Source organism: Leucopleurus acutus (genome assembly GCF_964270905.1).
Source record: "Leucopleurus acutus genome assembly, chromosome: 18".
In the NCBI taxonomy this organism is placed as follows: Eukaryota; Metazoa; Chordata; class Mammalia; order Artiodactyla; family Delphinidae; genus Leucopleurus; species Leucopleurus acutus.
The window spans coordinates 2690417-2704744 of NC_139160.1; the positions used below are offsets into that span (position 1 = coordinate 2690417).

Below are 14328 nucleotides of genomic sequence, written 5' to 3' on the forward strand. Positions count from 1 at the left end.
AAGAACACATATTGTAGGATTCCATTGGTGTGAAACGCCCAGAATGGGGAGATCTGAAGAACACAAAGTAAATTAGTGGTTGTCTAGGGCTGGTGGTTGGGAAGGGTTGAGAAGAAGGGGGGTGATTGCCAAAGGGTACAGAGTTTCTTTTCTTCCCGATGAAAATGTTCTAAAAGTGACTGAGCTGATGTTTACACAGCTCCCTGAGTGTACTAAAGACCGTTTACTTGAATACTTTAAAGGGGTAGATTGCGTGGTATGTGAAGTATATCTCAGCGATCTGTTATGTGTTTAGAAAGTAGTGGCCTGTCATCTCAGAAGACACTGAGAGCTGTGAATATTATTCCCCAGCGTCTTGAGCTTGTGCAAATCTGATGGAAGGACAGAAACTGGGCACCCGATACCTCTCTGCTCCTGTTCTGACAGAACCGGGTCTTGACTCCTCTGCCCTCTCCGCCGGGGAAGAGGATGGGGGGTCAGGGAGAGGAGGGGCCCACGGGGGATGCCAGGCTGAGCTGGGCAGTGCCCAGAGGCCCAGGACTCGGTTTTTACAAGGGGGAACCCAGGCGTGGGCTGCTGGAGCGTGAGAGGGAGTCCCCGCCAAACGTGCTTCACCAAACGTGTCGTCACCTGAGCCCAGTGCTTTAGTGTCACGGTGTTTGCTCATTCTGTAAATAGATGCTTAGATGTGGGAAGGTTAGAAATGAGTAGACATTTGAATGGTGTTTCGTAGTTTAGTTATATGATTAGTTTAAAATTACATCCTTTCTAAGCGAGCATGAAGGTGTGAGGCAGGCAACAATTACAGAGTGACTTCTACTCTTCCAGGTCTCCCAGGGTGTTTTCAAAGTGCTCACCCAGCTTGACTGTATTTTTGTGAAAGAGGAAAATAGTTGACACCCGTTTGACAGACAGGAAAATGGAGGCAGAAAGAAAATAAATAAATTGCGTATTGCCTCCAGAAGAATGCCAAGGTCAGGGATAAGGCGGGCAAGTTTATTCCTGGTGTGACGCCTGCCCTCTGCGGCCGAGGCCTCACTCAGATCAGGATTTTCTGCTGCCCAAAGGCCCAGCCCCCCACCGGACACCGGTGTGGAAAGTCTGTCCTCTGTGCTACAGCTTGACCAATTAGGGAAATTCAGTGCCCTCGTTCCCAAATATGGTCAACAGCTTTCGGCCAGTTACTTAATTTCGCTGACATTGATTCTTCTCACCTATAAAAATATCATCTAATAATAATACCAGCCTACAGAATTGTCAGAAGGATTAAGAACATAGCTCACGTAGAGTGCCTAGCAGAGCGCCTAGTACACAGTAAGCACTAGATAAATCATTGACATTGTTGCCAATTAATGTTATTGGGGGCCAGTGAAAGCTTTGCTGAAAGTGGCCAAAGGGCCTCCAGCCCCTGTTCTGGCCACGCCCCCTTCCCTTCTCTGCCGAGGGGACCTGGGGCCCCGCCCTGGAAGAGTAACCCAGCCCCTGCCAGTTCTTTGCTGCTTTTAGTAACCGGGATGATTAACACTAGGGATTAACATCACCCCCTCCTTACAAAGGAGGAAGTCCATCCTTGGAGCGGATGAATGATTTGCTCGAGTCCTGTTTCACTGCCCCTGAGGATGGCCTCTGCCGGTTCTGTACCCACTCCCCCCCAACCCCCGTCAGCCCTGCTCCCCAACCGCCTGGTCCGTCCTCCGTCCTTCTGCTTACAGTGGCACTTGGCAACCCTTGCCCATCCCGAGCGCCCCAGGCAACACCAGGCTCTTCCCCTGGCGGTCATCTTTTCAGTAGCATCTCAGTGTCACTGGGGCCATCGCTTTGGCTGCCGAGAACTGTGAACAGGGGGCTGACCCTCCAGTACAAACACGGAGCCCACGGGTGTGTAGGAGAGGGCAGAATTGTCACCCGCCCCCGGCAGACGCGCTGCAGGAAATGGGACCTGATGTCACACACAGGGCGTGGCAGCTGCATTCAAACCTGTATTAAGGGAGATGGTTCTGAAACCAGGGCTGGACTGGGGTCTGTCATCCCCCTGCAGAACTGCGTTCATTGGTGGAAGAGTTAGTGTCTGCAACCAGGCTTTCTTAAAATAGCAGTTATCAAGCTGGTGTTCATTAGACTAAGTAGTATTATTTGGGTTCAGCTCAATTAAAAACGCCTCTTCACATTCAGTGTTGGGGAATATTTTGGGTGGATAGATGTATTTATATGCTGCATCTCATCAGACAGTAAATTAGATAAAATTCAATGTGGTTTCCTTTTGTCTCTTTGCATTAGCTGAAAGCACGGAGTAAAATTTAAAGTTCAACGATAAAAAGCAGTTTAACCAGACACCGTGTATATGTCTCTGTTCTCTTTTGTCTTATTTAATTTTTAAAAATTTGTGTCCTGTCTCATTTGGTCAGGAGCAGAGTTGCAAATATATCTATGTCCCCCAAACCTTGGCAATCTAAACAAAATAGAGAGTAGAAAAAAAAAAAAATAGAGAGTAGAATAATTTTTAAAGATTTATAGATTTCTTTACCCACTTAATCTTTTGTCACATCTTAAAACTCTAATTTCTGTATCTTCATCTTCAAATTGGATGATAATTTTAAGGAGACTTTTTAAAAATAAAAAAACAATGTCTTTGATCGTTAATACATAATTGGTGATTCAGTAATTATTCTGTGCTTTAGGATTCAGCCCTTAATCTCATTTGTACTAAGTGGAAAAAGTGAGAGTCGGTTGATGGCTTTGAAAATTTCGTAGCAGTTAAAAAACATCTTAGATTCTGCCGTCCAGCCATTGTAATCAAGAAGCTGGCATAGCAGGTCCTGAATGCTTTTGGATAATCTCTGTACCGCTGCTGATAGCTGCTATGAGCATCATGCCCAAGTATCGCCTCTCCTGTGAGCAGTGGCAACAACGCAGGCCCATCCAACCTCCTATCTAGTTAGGGTTTCTAGTTAGACTTAATGGTCATTGAAAACATGGGATTTTCTCACCTGCTAGCCTCATTTGTGTTACAGCCCCCAAACTGATCATATATTTTAATAATTCTATTTTTGGCAAATATATTTTGTTCAATTTCAGGGAGAGCTCAGACCTCCAAACTGTTTTGTCACAAGTAGAATTCATTATTTTAAAAATGATCAGGGGCCTCTCTGGTGGCGCAGTGGTTGAGAGTCTACCTGCCGATGCAGGGGACGCGGGTTCGTGCCCCGGTCCGGGAAGATCCCACATGCTGCGGAGCGGCTGGGCCCGTGAGCCATGGCCGCTGGACCTGCGCGTCCGGAGCCTGTGCTCCGCAACGGGAGAGGCCGCAACAGTGAGAGGCCCGCGTACCGCAAAAAAAAAAAAAAAAAGTTCAATAATGTCCACATATGATTCCCAGCACTTGTTTAGCTTATTTACATAGAAAGAGTTTTTCTGTTTAAAAACTATATTAGACTATCTCAATATTTAATTTAATCAACTTATAATTTGGCATGTTTTCTGTCTGAGATAAAGAGAATTAGTCCGCATATATTACAATGTTTAGCAAGAAGTACATCTAAGAAAGCTCCCTTATGTTGTCGTATGGTTTTTTACCTATTTTTAGATTTTTTAATGCATTTTTTAGGTGTGGTAAAAAAATGTAACATAGAATTTACCATCTTAACCATGTTTTAAGTGTACAGTTCAGTAGTGTATATTCACGTTGTCATTATACGCAGATGACATGATTCTCTATATAGAAAACACTAAAGACTCCACACAACACTATTAGAACTGATAAACAAATTCCTCAAGGTAGCAGGATACGAGATTAACATACAGAAATCTGTTGCATTTCTTTAGACTAACAATGAAATATCAGAAAGAGAAAGTTTAAAAACATTCCTTTTAAAATCGTGTCCAAAAAAAAAAAAAAATAACCTAGGAGTAAACCTGACCAAGGAGGTGAAAGACTTATACACTGAGAACTAGAAAACATTGATAAAGGAAATTGAAGATTATTTAAAGAAATGGAAAGATATCCCATGCTCTTAGATTGGAAGAATTAATTTTGTCAAAATGGCCATACTACTCAAAGCAATCTACAGATTTATTGTGATTCCTATCAAATTACCCATGACATTTTTCACAGGACTAGAACAAAAAATCCTAAAATTTATATGGAGCCACAAAAGACCCAGAATTGCCAAAGCAATCCTGAGGAAAACGGACAAAGCTGGAGACATAACCCTCCCAGATTTCAGACTGTACTACAAAGCTGCAGTAATCAAAACAGCATGGTATTGGCAGAAAAACAGACATATGGATCAATGGAACAGAACAGAGAGCCCAGAAATAAACCCGTGCACCTATGGTCAGTTAATCTACGACAAAGGAGGCAAGAACATACAATGGAGAAAAGACAGTCTCTTCAGCAAGATCCTGGTTTCAATTCTTTTGGCTAGGACTTCCCTGGTGGAGTAGTGGTTAAGAATCCGCCTGCCAATGCAGGGGACACAGGTTCGAGCCCTGGTCAGGGAAGATCCCACATGCCGTGGAGCAACTAAGCCCGTGTGCCACAACTACTGAGCCTGCACTCTAGAGCCCGCAAGCCACAGCTACTGAAGCCCGCGTACCACAACTACTGAAGCCTGTGCGCCTAGAGCCCGTGCTCTGCAACAAGAGAAGCCACTGCAATGAGAAGCCTGTGCACCGCAGCAAAGAGTAGCCACCGCTTGCCGCAACTAGAGAAAGCCCACGCGCAGCAACAAAGACCAAACACCGCCAAAAAATAAATAAATGAATAAGAAAAAGAGTTAAAAAAAAATGTTTTCGGGTATATACCCAGAAGTGGAATTTCTGGATCTTATGCTAGTTTTATTTTTAATTTTCTAAGAAAACTCCATACCATTTGCCATAGCAGTTGCTCCATTTAATATTCCCGCCAGTAGTGCACAGGGGTTCCAGTTTCTCCACATTCTCACCAACACTTTTTTTTTAATAGCAGCCATCCTAATGAGTTTGAGGTGATGACTCACTGCGGTTTTGATTTGCATTTCCATGATGATTAGTGATGTTAACCGTCTTTTCATGTGCTTGCTTACCATTTATATATCCTCTTTGGAGAAATATTCAAGTCCTCTGCCCATTTTTAAATCAGGTTATTTGATTTTTGTTGTTGAGTTGTAGGAGTTCCTTATATATTCTGAATATTGACCCCTTATCCTATATATGATTTGCAAATATTTTTTCCCACAGGGGTAGGTTGCCTTTTCACTGTTTTCATTGTATCTTTTTTTTTTTAACCACCAAAGAAACTATTATTACTATAATTTAAAACTTTTTTTTTTTTTGGTTGTGACTTTTTTTTAACCACTTTGTTGAGGTATGATTGACAAAGCTATACATATTTATTGTATACAACTCCGTGAGTTTGGGAATAAGTATACATTGATAGTATCCTTTGATGCACAAAAGTTTTAAGTTTCATATACTCCCTCTTGTCTATTTTTGCTTTTGTTGCCGATTTATTATATGCCTTCTGGTTGCCTTTTGATGTCATATTCAAGAAATCATTGCCAGAGTCCATGTCATGAAACTTCTCCTATATTTTCTTCTAGGAGTTTTGTAGTTTGGGGTCTTATGTTGAATTAATTTTGAATTAATTTTTGTATATGGTGAAAGATCAGGATCCAACTTCATTCTTTTGCACGTGGATATCCAGTTTTTGCAGCACCTTTTGTTGAAGAGACTGTCCTATATCCGTTAAGTGGTCTTGGCACCCTTGTCAAAAAGCATTTGACCATACGTGTGAGGGTTCATTTCTGAGCTCTCTATTCTGTTCCATTGGTCTGTATGTCTGCATTTATGCCAGTATTGATAATTGGGAGTTCGTAATATGTTTTGATATCAGAAAGTGTGAATCCTCCAACTTTGTTCTTTAACTTTTACTTTATAAATTCCAAAATAAATATTTTTTATAAATTCTGGTGGAAAGTCACCATATTACAATCATTTAAACAGATTTTCACAGTCCGATGAAAATGGAAGGTTGAGCAAGTGCTGGGTGTGGGCATTTGGTCTAATTATCTAGTTTCAAATGCAAATTTTGCTTCAACCACAGATCACACAGATTTGCTACTACAGTATCAATTCCACAAAATAATTGCATCTACCTGTCTTTATAAACGTGATCTGTAATTTATTCTCCACGTCAGTATTTTTGTCATGAAAAAGTTGGAAGATATACATATATGTAAAATCACTTGAATCCCCACCATCTAGAAATAATCAGTTAATATGTGGCATAGAATATCCTTCCAAACTGTTTACAATGCAAATATATGCACAAAAATTGTTCTTAGCTGCATTGGTAAATAAATGATCTGAAAGAATCTATACAAAAGCGTGTGTCTGTGCAAAATGGCATTATATTATTCACACTTCTTTCTTTTCCACTTAATGATATTTCATGAATTAAAAAAAATAGATATGTAGATCTGCATCATCGTTTCTCAAGGCCCCTTTGTATTCCACAGCCTTGTGTCTACCATGGCTGGTCATGTCTGCTTTGGGTGTGGGACTGTGCCTCGTTGGCTCTTTTTCTTTTATGAGCAATGCGGTGGTTACACTCTTTACATCCAGCTTCACCCACTTGATTATTTTTTGAAGATAAATTTCAAAAAATGAAATTACTGGGTAGAATGTAAACTATTCTATTGAGTTCTGATGGCCTACAGCTAACTGCCCTCCTAAAGTGTCAATTTATATGCCCACTGACAATAAACACAAGTGCCTATTTACCTAGGCTCACGCCAACACTTTCCCAATTTTCTAAGTGAAAATGGTATATCTTCACTGCAATTTGCACTTACTTGTTAGTAATGAGGTTAAACATTTTACTGTTAATTTTTTAAATTTAATTGCATCATCTTTTTAGTTTTAATTGTGAAGTTTTAAAATTATGAAATGTTCTTCTTTTGGGAATTAGTGTTTTTGCCTGTTTTTCAGTTGCCTTGTTCACTTCACCATAATGATTTTTAAGTTTTATCTTATAGTCTTAAGTTATAGACAATACCATGACTAGAACTATTTTCCAATTTTCTTTTGCCCACTATGTTGATGATGCTTTGTTTTTGCTCTTCAGATGCCTCTAGTATTTGTGAGTCTGTGTGTGTGTGTGTGTGCTCAAAGCTGTTAATCTCTATCGTCCTGGCTCCTGGGTTTCTTGTCATGCCTAGAAACATGCCCCCTTTTATCACGATTGTATCAGTATCTGCCTGCATTTTTCCAATGGTTTTATGGTTTGCTTAGCATTTTTGGTCTTTGAATTTCAAAGGTTAAAAACTAGCACTTCAAAAAAAAAAAAAAACTAGCACTTCACAAGGCATTTTTGTCATTTAAATGACAATAGAAATGTCCAGATTTCATATGCCCTCACGGGCACCCCACCTCAGTGTACGAAAAATGGGGCTGAGTAGAACCTACAAAGTTACATTTAGTGAATTGTTACTTCTTAAGCGTCCACTGCATGCTCAGAGACCTTTCTAAGGATGCGTCTGTCTGCTGTTATAGTTAAGCCTTTGAGAACCTTTTTTGAAACGCTAGAACTGGTAATGGAGACTGCCAGCAATTTATCACATAAGTCTGTTTGCTGCAACTGTGAGCTTAGATGAAAATGCTAACAAGGATTATTTCCCTTTCTCTTCTAGATTTTACAGGAAGACCAAACTTGTTGGTTTTCAAGACATGGAGTGTGTGCCTTGCGGAGACCCGCCGCCCCCCTACGAGCCACACTGTGAGTAACGCCATACAAAGAGCAGAGGGGCTCTGGGCCTTTTTAAAAACCTTTCTTCAGTGGACAAATGGAACAAAATCTCTCTCTACTGCGGGGCTTAGAGTGCGTGGCCTTTTATCAGGAGTGCAGCAGGACAGAAAGCCCTTTTGTTGTGCGTCTCAGTCAGCAAACTGCATCCATTGATTAGAATCTCGGGTGAAGCACGGAGGCGTTGCTGCTGCCATGTCCCATTCAGACTCTTATCTTTTTTTTGTTGTTTTTTTTTTTGCGGTACGCGGGCCTCTCACTGCTGTGGCCTCTCCCGTCGCGGAGCACAGGCTCCGGACACGCAGGCTCAGCGTCCATGGCTCACGGGCCCAGCTGCTCCACGGCATGTGGGATCCTCCCGGACCGGGGCACGAACCCATGTCCCCTGCATCGGCAGGCAGACTGTCAACCACTGCGCCACCAGGGAAGCCCCAGACTCTTACCTTTCATTCTAGATCATAACTCAGGCAACTCCAGTTAACTAGGGGGTCCACATCCTACTGCGTCGTGTCTTTGTGCCGGGCTCTTCCTAGGCCCCAGACGCTGTCGTGGGGTGGCTCCCAGGCGTTTCTGGAGACATCCCCCTCGGGGAATGGCAATCACCTGCCGAATGAGTGTGCATCCTAGTTCATTTCATTCCCTCCTTCACTTTTCTCATTTAACAAATAAGTAAAAAGAGAAAACCCATTACATGCTGGTAAAGAGAAAATTGTGCCTTTTCTTCTTTGTATTAACATTACTTGAACTTTTTGACCATATTTTTTCCTTAGATGGAAAAGGCGTTTGTTTCAGGTTATCAACCTGCATTGATTTTGAATAGGAAAGAGTGATTCCTCACTCTTCTTAATCCTAAATACAAATCTGGCCAATGAAAACCCACAGGTGAGGGGCCAGGAGAGAAGTCAGAGGGCGGGCGTCCCCCAACCCCGGCCCCCAGGTGTGCTCAGGGCAGGCTTGTCTCCGCTGAGCAGGGCCTTCCTGAGCTGTGGGAGCAGCGAGGTCCAGGAGGAAGGCTGGAGGAGGGCACCATCCCTGCATGGGTTGCTCTTGACTTTCGGGGAGCATGAGTAATACAGATGTTTATTTAGGGATTAGTCTGGTATAATTTTCCATGCATGGGATCTGACCTCTTGCTTCTTTTTGTGACAGAAGCCCCCTTTAATCCATTGAAAGTCATTGCATTATTTGATAAGGTCACATGGTACTTTTGTTTCCAAGAACGTCATGGCATTTTGCAGTCCCTACTGTTCGGTCCTTTACCAAAGCGCATTACTTTCTACATTTGAAGTGACGGAAAGGCAAAGAACTTGACCCTTTACAACTTTTATAGAAACGTACCCTGACCCCCCATCTTTGTAACAGGTCAACGCTCGCCAAATAACTCATTGCAATTAACAGATGCAGTACTGAATACCTGTTATGTATTGGTCACAATTTGTTTTACTTAATTTTCTCAATGTCCTCATCAGCTCGCATTCGTCATTGAGGACACTGGGTCCAGAGGGTTAATAACTTCCCATTGTTGGCTGGTGATGGGCAGGGACAATATTCAATCCCAGGTCTAACTCCAAATACTGCGTTCTTCCCCCCCACGCCCTACTGTCTCGCTAGAAAAACCCAGCTGTCCAGTCTATCCTCTGTTGGCTGGTGTAATCCACTCCATGTTGACTTTTTCCTGTATTATTTGCTTTGAGGCTCGTCATTTAACAAAAACTCTAAAAATCTAACATAGGGGAGATACTGAAAGAGTCTCTTTTTGCTACACAGCCCATAAAAGGACACATCCCCTTGCCAGTTAAAAATGTGGCCGCAACCTAGTCTGGCCAGTGGCTCAGCTCAGCCTTCATTTTGGCCAGAAGGCCAAGATTATGCCCTTCCTGCTAAACGACCGTAAAAAGATTTAGGGAAGAAATCAGCGTTGCCCAATTTAGAGTTGGAAAGTCCTAGAGGGTTTTTTTTCCCTTTAATTTATTGAGTTTAAATTTAATGCAATCTAGTCATAAGTCTGAGGCACTGGAATCCTTTGCCTTGGGGGTCTGGCGTAGCTTGGACATCATAACTTAGCCTGTCAATGTAGATTTCACATTTAACCTTTAATGTCTTGTAGAGCCGTAAGTTATAATTTGAAAAGAAAATTGGCTAGTTTAATTTATGTGTATAGATACGTTTCTCCCTATATGAGACTTTTTAGAAAGCAAAGAAATACAAATTATTTTTCAGAGTCAGAAATGCAGTACACATAGCTGATAGCTTTTGGATTTATGAAACCACTGTCTGGTGGTCTTTCGTGAGCCTTAATGCTTATCACTTGGAAGGAAAGTTTGCTGCCTTTGGCACAGTTCTTGGGAGTAATTCCAGAACGCAGCTAATCTCTTCAAAAGAGATCTTGAGGTCTTTGGGGGACATTATGTAAGGCGCCTTATGTTTTCATTTCTTCTACTTCGGGCTTTTCCACTCAACCACGAAAAACTGCTCCTTCGGTGATTTCCCCGAGGAGTTGCTGTGTTGTTTAGACTCTAAGCTCGAAGGTGGTGGCGCCTCTCAAGCTACCGGGAGCGATGGGGCTTGTTTCAGCGATACACGTGGCCGCGGGAGGCTGGCCTCCCCAGGCCCAGCGGCAGCCCTGGAGTCTGGGGGCTGTGGCCTCTGCAGCAGGACACTGCCCGCAGCTACTTTTTCAGGTTCTGCTTCAGTCCCCCGTCCCCCCCAACACTCTCAGCGGGCTGCTGGGGTGTGTACTTCCCTGGTCAGGCTCCTGAAGGAGAGAATCCGATCGGTGCAGGTAAACACCGTCGTCCTGGGAGGTGCAGCCTTTCCCACTTACCTGCTGAACAAATACTTGTGTTCCTGCTGGGAGCGTGCACACCACGGGACACACGTAGACCCAGTCCTTCCCTTCATGGAGCGTAGGGTGCAGGCGGCTAGCTGTCGAGTCACTCAGGCGCCGCACACCTGGATGCACCTGGTGGATCAGTCCCACCTGGGAGGATGCGCGGCTTTAAGAAGAAGTGATGGGTGATGACTCGGGAGCCGGAGGGGGGCTGCCCCGACTGTGACTTTCCAGCTGTGACCTAAGGATCGGCCAGGGGAGGATGAGAAGGAGGAGGCTGGGGCAGGGGCGGGGTGGGTCGCCGAGGCGGGACGTGCCCTTGGACTTGGCCCCGGAGGTCTTTGGCGGCCATTTTAGGGAGTGATGGAAACAGAAGCCAGATGACGGTGACGTAGGAGGTTGTGCAAGGAGAGCAGCAGAGCCGACGGTAGGCCACTCGGTCCAGAGCTCTGGCTTGAAGGTGACGCGCGGGAGGGTGCAGGCAGGGCAGGGGTTTTGTTTTATGTTGTTCGCAGGCAGGAGACACATCTGCCTGTTTGCAGGCTGAGGGGAAGGTCCAGTTGAGAGAGGCTGACTGTTCTATGTGAGAGAACAAAAGAATGATGTCACGTCAGGTTTGTTGAAGGATCCAGAGAAGGGTCGGCCTCTGGTGGCGGCGAGGGCTCCGTGCTGTAACCAGGGCCGGGCAGGGCACAGGTGGGCGAGAAGCCGGGCTTGTGCGTCCAGAGTCCGGCGAGGCGCTCTCGTTCCTGGCCGTGTGCGCGGCAAGCACGAGGTGCCCCTCTGCCGGCGGAGGCTGGACAGGCACAGGTGGCTGAGGGTCTCATGCCAGAGAGTGGACGGGCTAGATTAGATTAAGAGGTGGGTTTCCCAGGAGCACCGAGGGTCCGCTGGAGTTAGTGGTCCTGGTGAGACCTTGTTTGCCTCCGCTGTGATATCCGTAGGGGTCCTGCTGCTACAAGACATACCTAAGTTGTACCCCAAATGCACAGCTTATAGCAAGCAACAAAGGAGTCCTTAAAGAGGATGACTGTCTGTGTTAATAACACCAGAATAATTTTAAATGACTGTAAATACATTTTTTTATGATACCTGAAGCAAACCGAAGATTTGCTTCGCGAGATTACGAGAACAGAAAGCACAAGATTGACGACTTCCCATATTTCCGTCAACTCTCCGAAGGGCCACCCAGGCCCGTCCCTGTCTTGGCTGGTGTAACTGTGGCGGGTGACTGAACTCCCCGGGGGCTGGGTTTCATGTCTGTAAAATGGGGTGCCCCCCCCCCCCCCCGCTAAGGCTGATGTGAGTAGGAGCTGGTCGGTGTCTGGGATCCTCTGTGCGGTGTCCGGGCGGGCAGGAGCTCCAAGCTCTCAGCCCCTTCCTTGCCCCTCCTACCACGCGGTGCATCCTGGGTGCCTCGGCCTCACCTCCTAGCATTTGGGAGAAATTGCCGTCTGGAGAAAGGGCCGCGGGCCTGCCCGGGGGTCTGGTGTTTAGCAGAGGCAGTGGTTCAGAGACCAGCAGTGAGTGTGGGAAGCCGCCCCGCTCAGCCGGACAGGGGGTGACAGGAGATGGAGGACGCGTTAGCCATCAGATGACAGATCTCTTCTCTGCAGCTTCGGTTTGTGATCAAGAGTGTCTCAACAGGCGTTTCTCTCCCTGTAGGGCATACCCGTATTTCTTGTAAACTGATCTCAAAAACTAGGAGGGACTTCGCTGGTGGTCCAGTGGTAAAGAATCCCCCCTCCAATGCAGGGGACGCGGGTTCCATCCCTGGTCGGGGAACTAAGATCCCACATGCCGCGGGGCAACTAAGCCCGGGCGCCACAACGTACAGAGCCCGCGCGACACAACTAGAGAAGCCCGCGCGCTGCAACTAAGACTCGACGCAGCCAAAAATAAAAATAAATAAATAAAATAAATATTAAAAAAAAACGACTAGAAGGAAATTTCTATCCCCCCGACTCTTTATATTGGCCCAGTCTTAAGGAGTCCTCGGAAACTTGGCGTCTACCAGCAGCAGAGTGTAGGACACAGCCTGGGACCAGGCTCCGCCTGGACCGATGGTGTCGCGTCGGGCAAGTCAGCTCACCACTTTGAACCTCCACTTACTCCTTGGGAAATGGGGCTAAGCGTGCCATGTTGGCCGAGTTTAGATAGAACTGAATGGACTCGCGTCCAAAAGCACACCAGCCTTCTTCCCGATGGTGCCTGCGGCCCCTTCCACCCCAGGTGTACCCTTCGCAGGGTACGGGGGCTGGGAACTGCCCCACTCGGGGAGGGTCTCAGATGCAACTGGCTGTGGTGTTGCCTTGCTGGCCCTCCCCCGCACTGGGGGCTGAGCAGTGAAGGTTGCCTAGAAAGGGGCTGCGGTGGACTTTCGCGTTTGGTTACTCGGCTGGCCGAAGAGTCCCTACTCCGGCCGGTGCTCTCCTCTCTGTCCCGTGGCGCAAGGCCTCACGCCCGCTGCCCGGCCAACATGACCTGAAGCTCTCCTCCCCCAAAGTAATGATGGACGTGTGAACGTCAGCTAGTCTGCCTGTAGCATTAATTCGTGAGGAAGTCTGGTTGACATCGCTGTAGACGCAGATAAATAAGTGGCAACCTTTACGTGGAAACCCCTGCTTCAGGCTTTGCCCCTCATCATAGCGTCACCTCCTGATCAGGTGCAGCTGTTCAGAGCATTAGGAGAAATAGAGGAAAACACCAGGAAATTTTAGAACTATGTCCTGCCACGGGCCTGATAAGAAATGCAGATTTGGTGTGATTTCTTTTAGACCTGTTTACTTAATTTGGAACTGTAGTTGGAACAAATGGTTTTGAAAAAATTCAAAGCGGTTTTTATTTAAGGGTGTTTAACCTAGATGTTTGCTTTGTTCAATGAGCCACGTGATTCCCAAGAGATAAGCGATCAGATAAGTCGCCGGGTGGGGGAGAAGGAAAGTCAGGAGCTGTGCTAACCTGCAACTGTTTAGGAATTTACATGACTCAGTACTCTCAGAAAACCCGCAGGTCTCTGCACCAGTAAGTAATACATCACATTAGGAAAGATTGATTGTTTTCCAAAGGAAACTCAAACTGTCTTGTAAATAACGAATAAAACTAATTTCAGAGTAAACTTTTAAAATAATTATTTGCTCATTAAAGATAGTTTTTAAAGTTTAATAGAAAAAAAGAAGGGGAGAACATCATAAACAAAACATTTCCAGCATTAGCGCATACAAAACAAAATACAGCCTTCTGACGGCTTTCATTTATTTTTTTCTATCTCTACTACTGATCTTTTTTTAAAATAGGTGTAATGATGCTGTACGTAGAATTTTGTATCCTTTTTCCACTTGAGATGTACATTTTTTCACGTACTATTCCAAACATTAATGGTATTTTCGAGTGAGTGTGGCGTGGGCTCTGGGCTTCAGGTGGATTGGATTTCAGGGCTGTCTCTGCCACACGCATTGCTCTGTCCACGTGTGCGTGAGCCCTTCCACAGGTGGGCAGGTGGATGGATGCCCACAGGTGTTTGTGTGTCCAAAGGCACTGATGTTTTTCTCTCTTGATCTGCAATGCTAAATTGTTTTGAAGTAAGGGTGCCTGGTAATCGCCTCTTTTAAAGAAAACCAATTTAAAAGGAAATAATGGGGAGTGTCCTGAAATCGATGCCAGTATGGGTTTTCCAGTTACTTGTGGTGAAACACAGGCGACCTCAGCTGCCACC

At 45.2% G+C, this 14328-nt stretch overlaps 1 protein-coding gene across 1 annotated transcript in view; it reads left to right on the plus strand.

Moving 5' to 3' along the window:
- The window catches only part of TNFRSF19 (TNF receptor superfamily member 19), a gene marked incomplete at its 3' end in the record, with an annotated part of 68055 nt that overhangs the window by 18387 nt on the left and 35340 nt on the right, over positions 1-14328 (plus strand). Inside the window, exon 4 of the mRNA XM_082859626.1 lies at positions 7671-7756. Coding sequence (XP_082715752.1) covers positions 7671-7756 — 86 coding nt within the window. The remainder of the gene's footprint in view (positions 1-7670; positions 7757-14328) is intronic.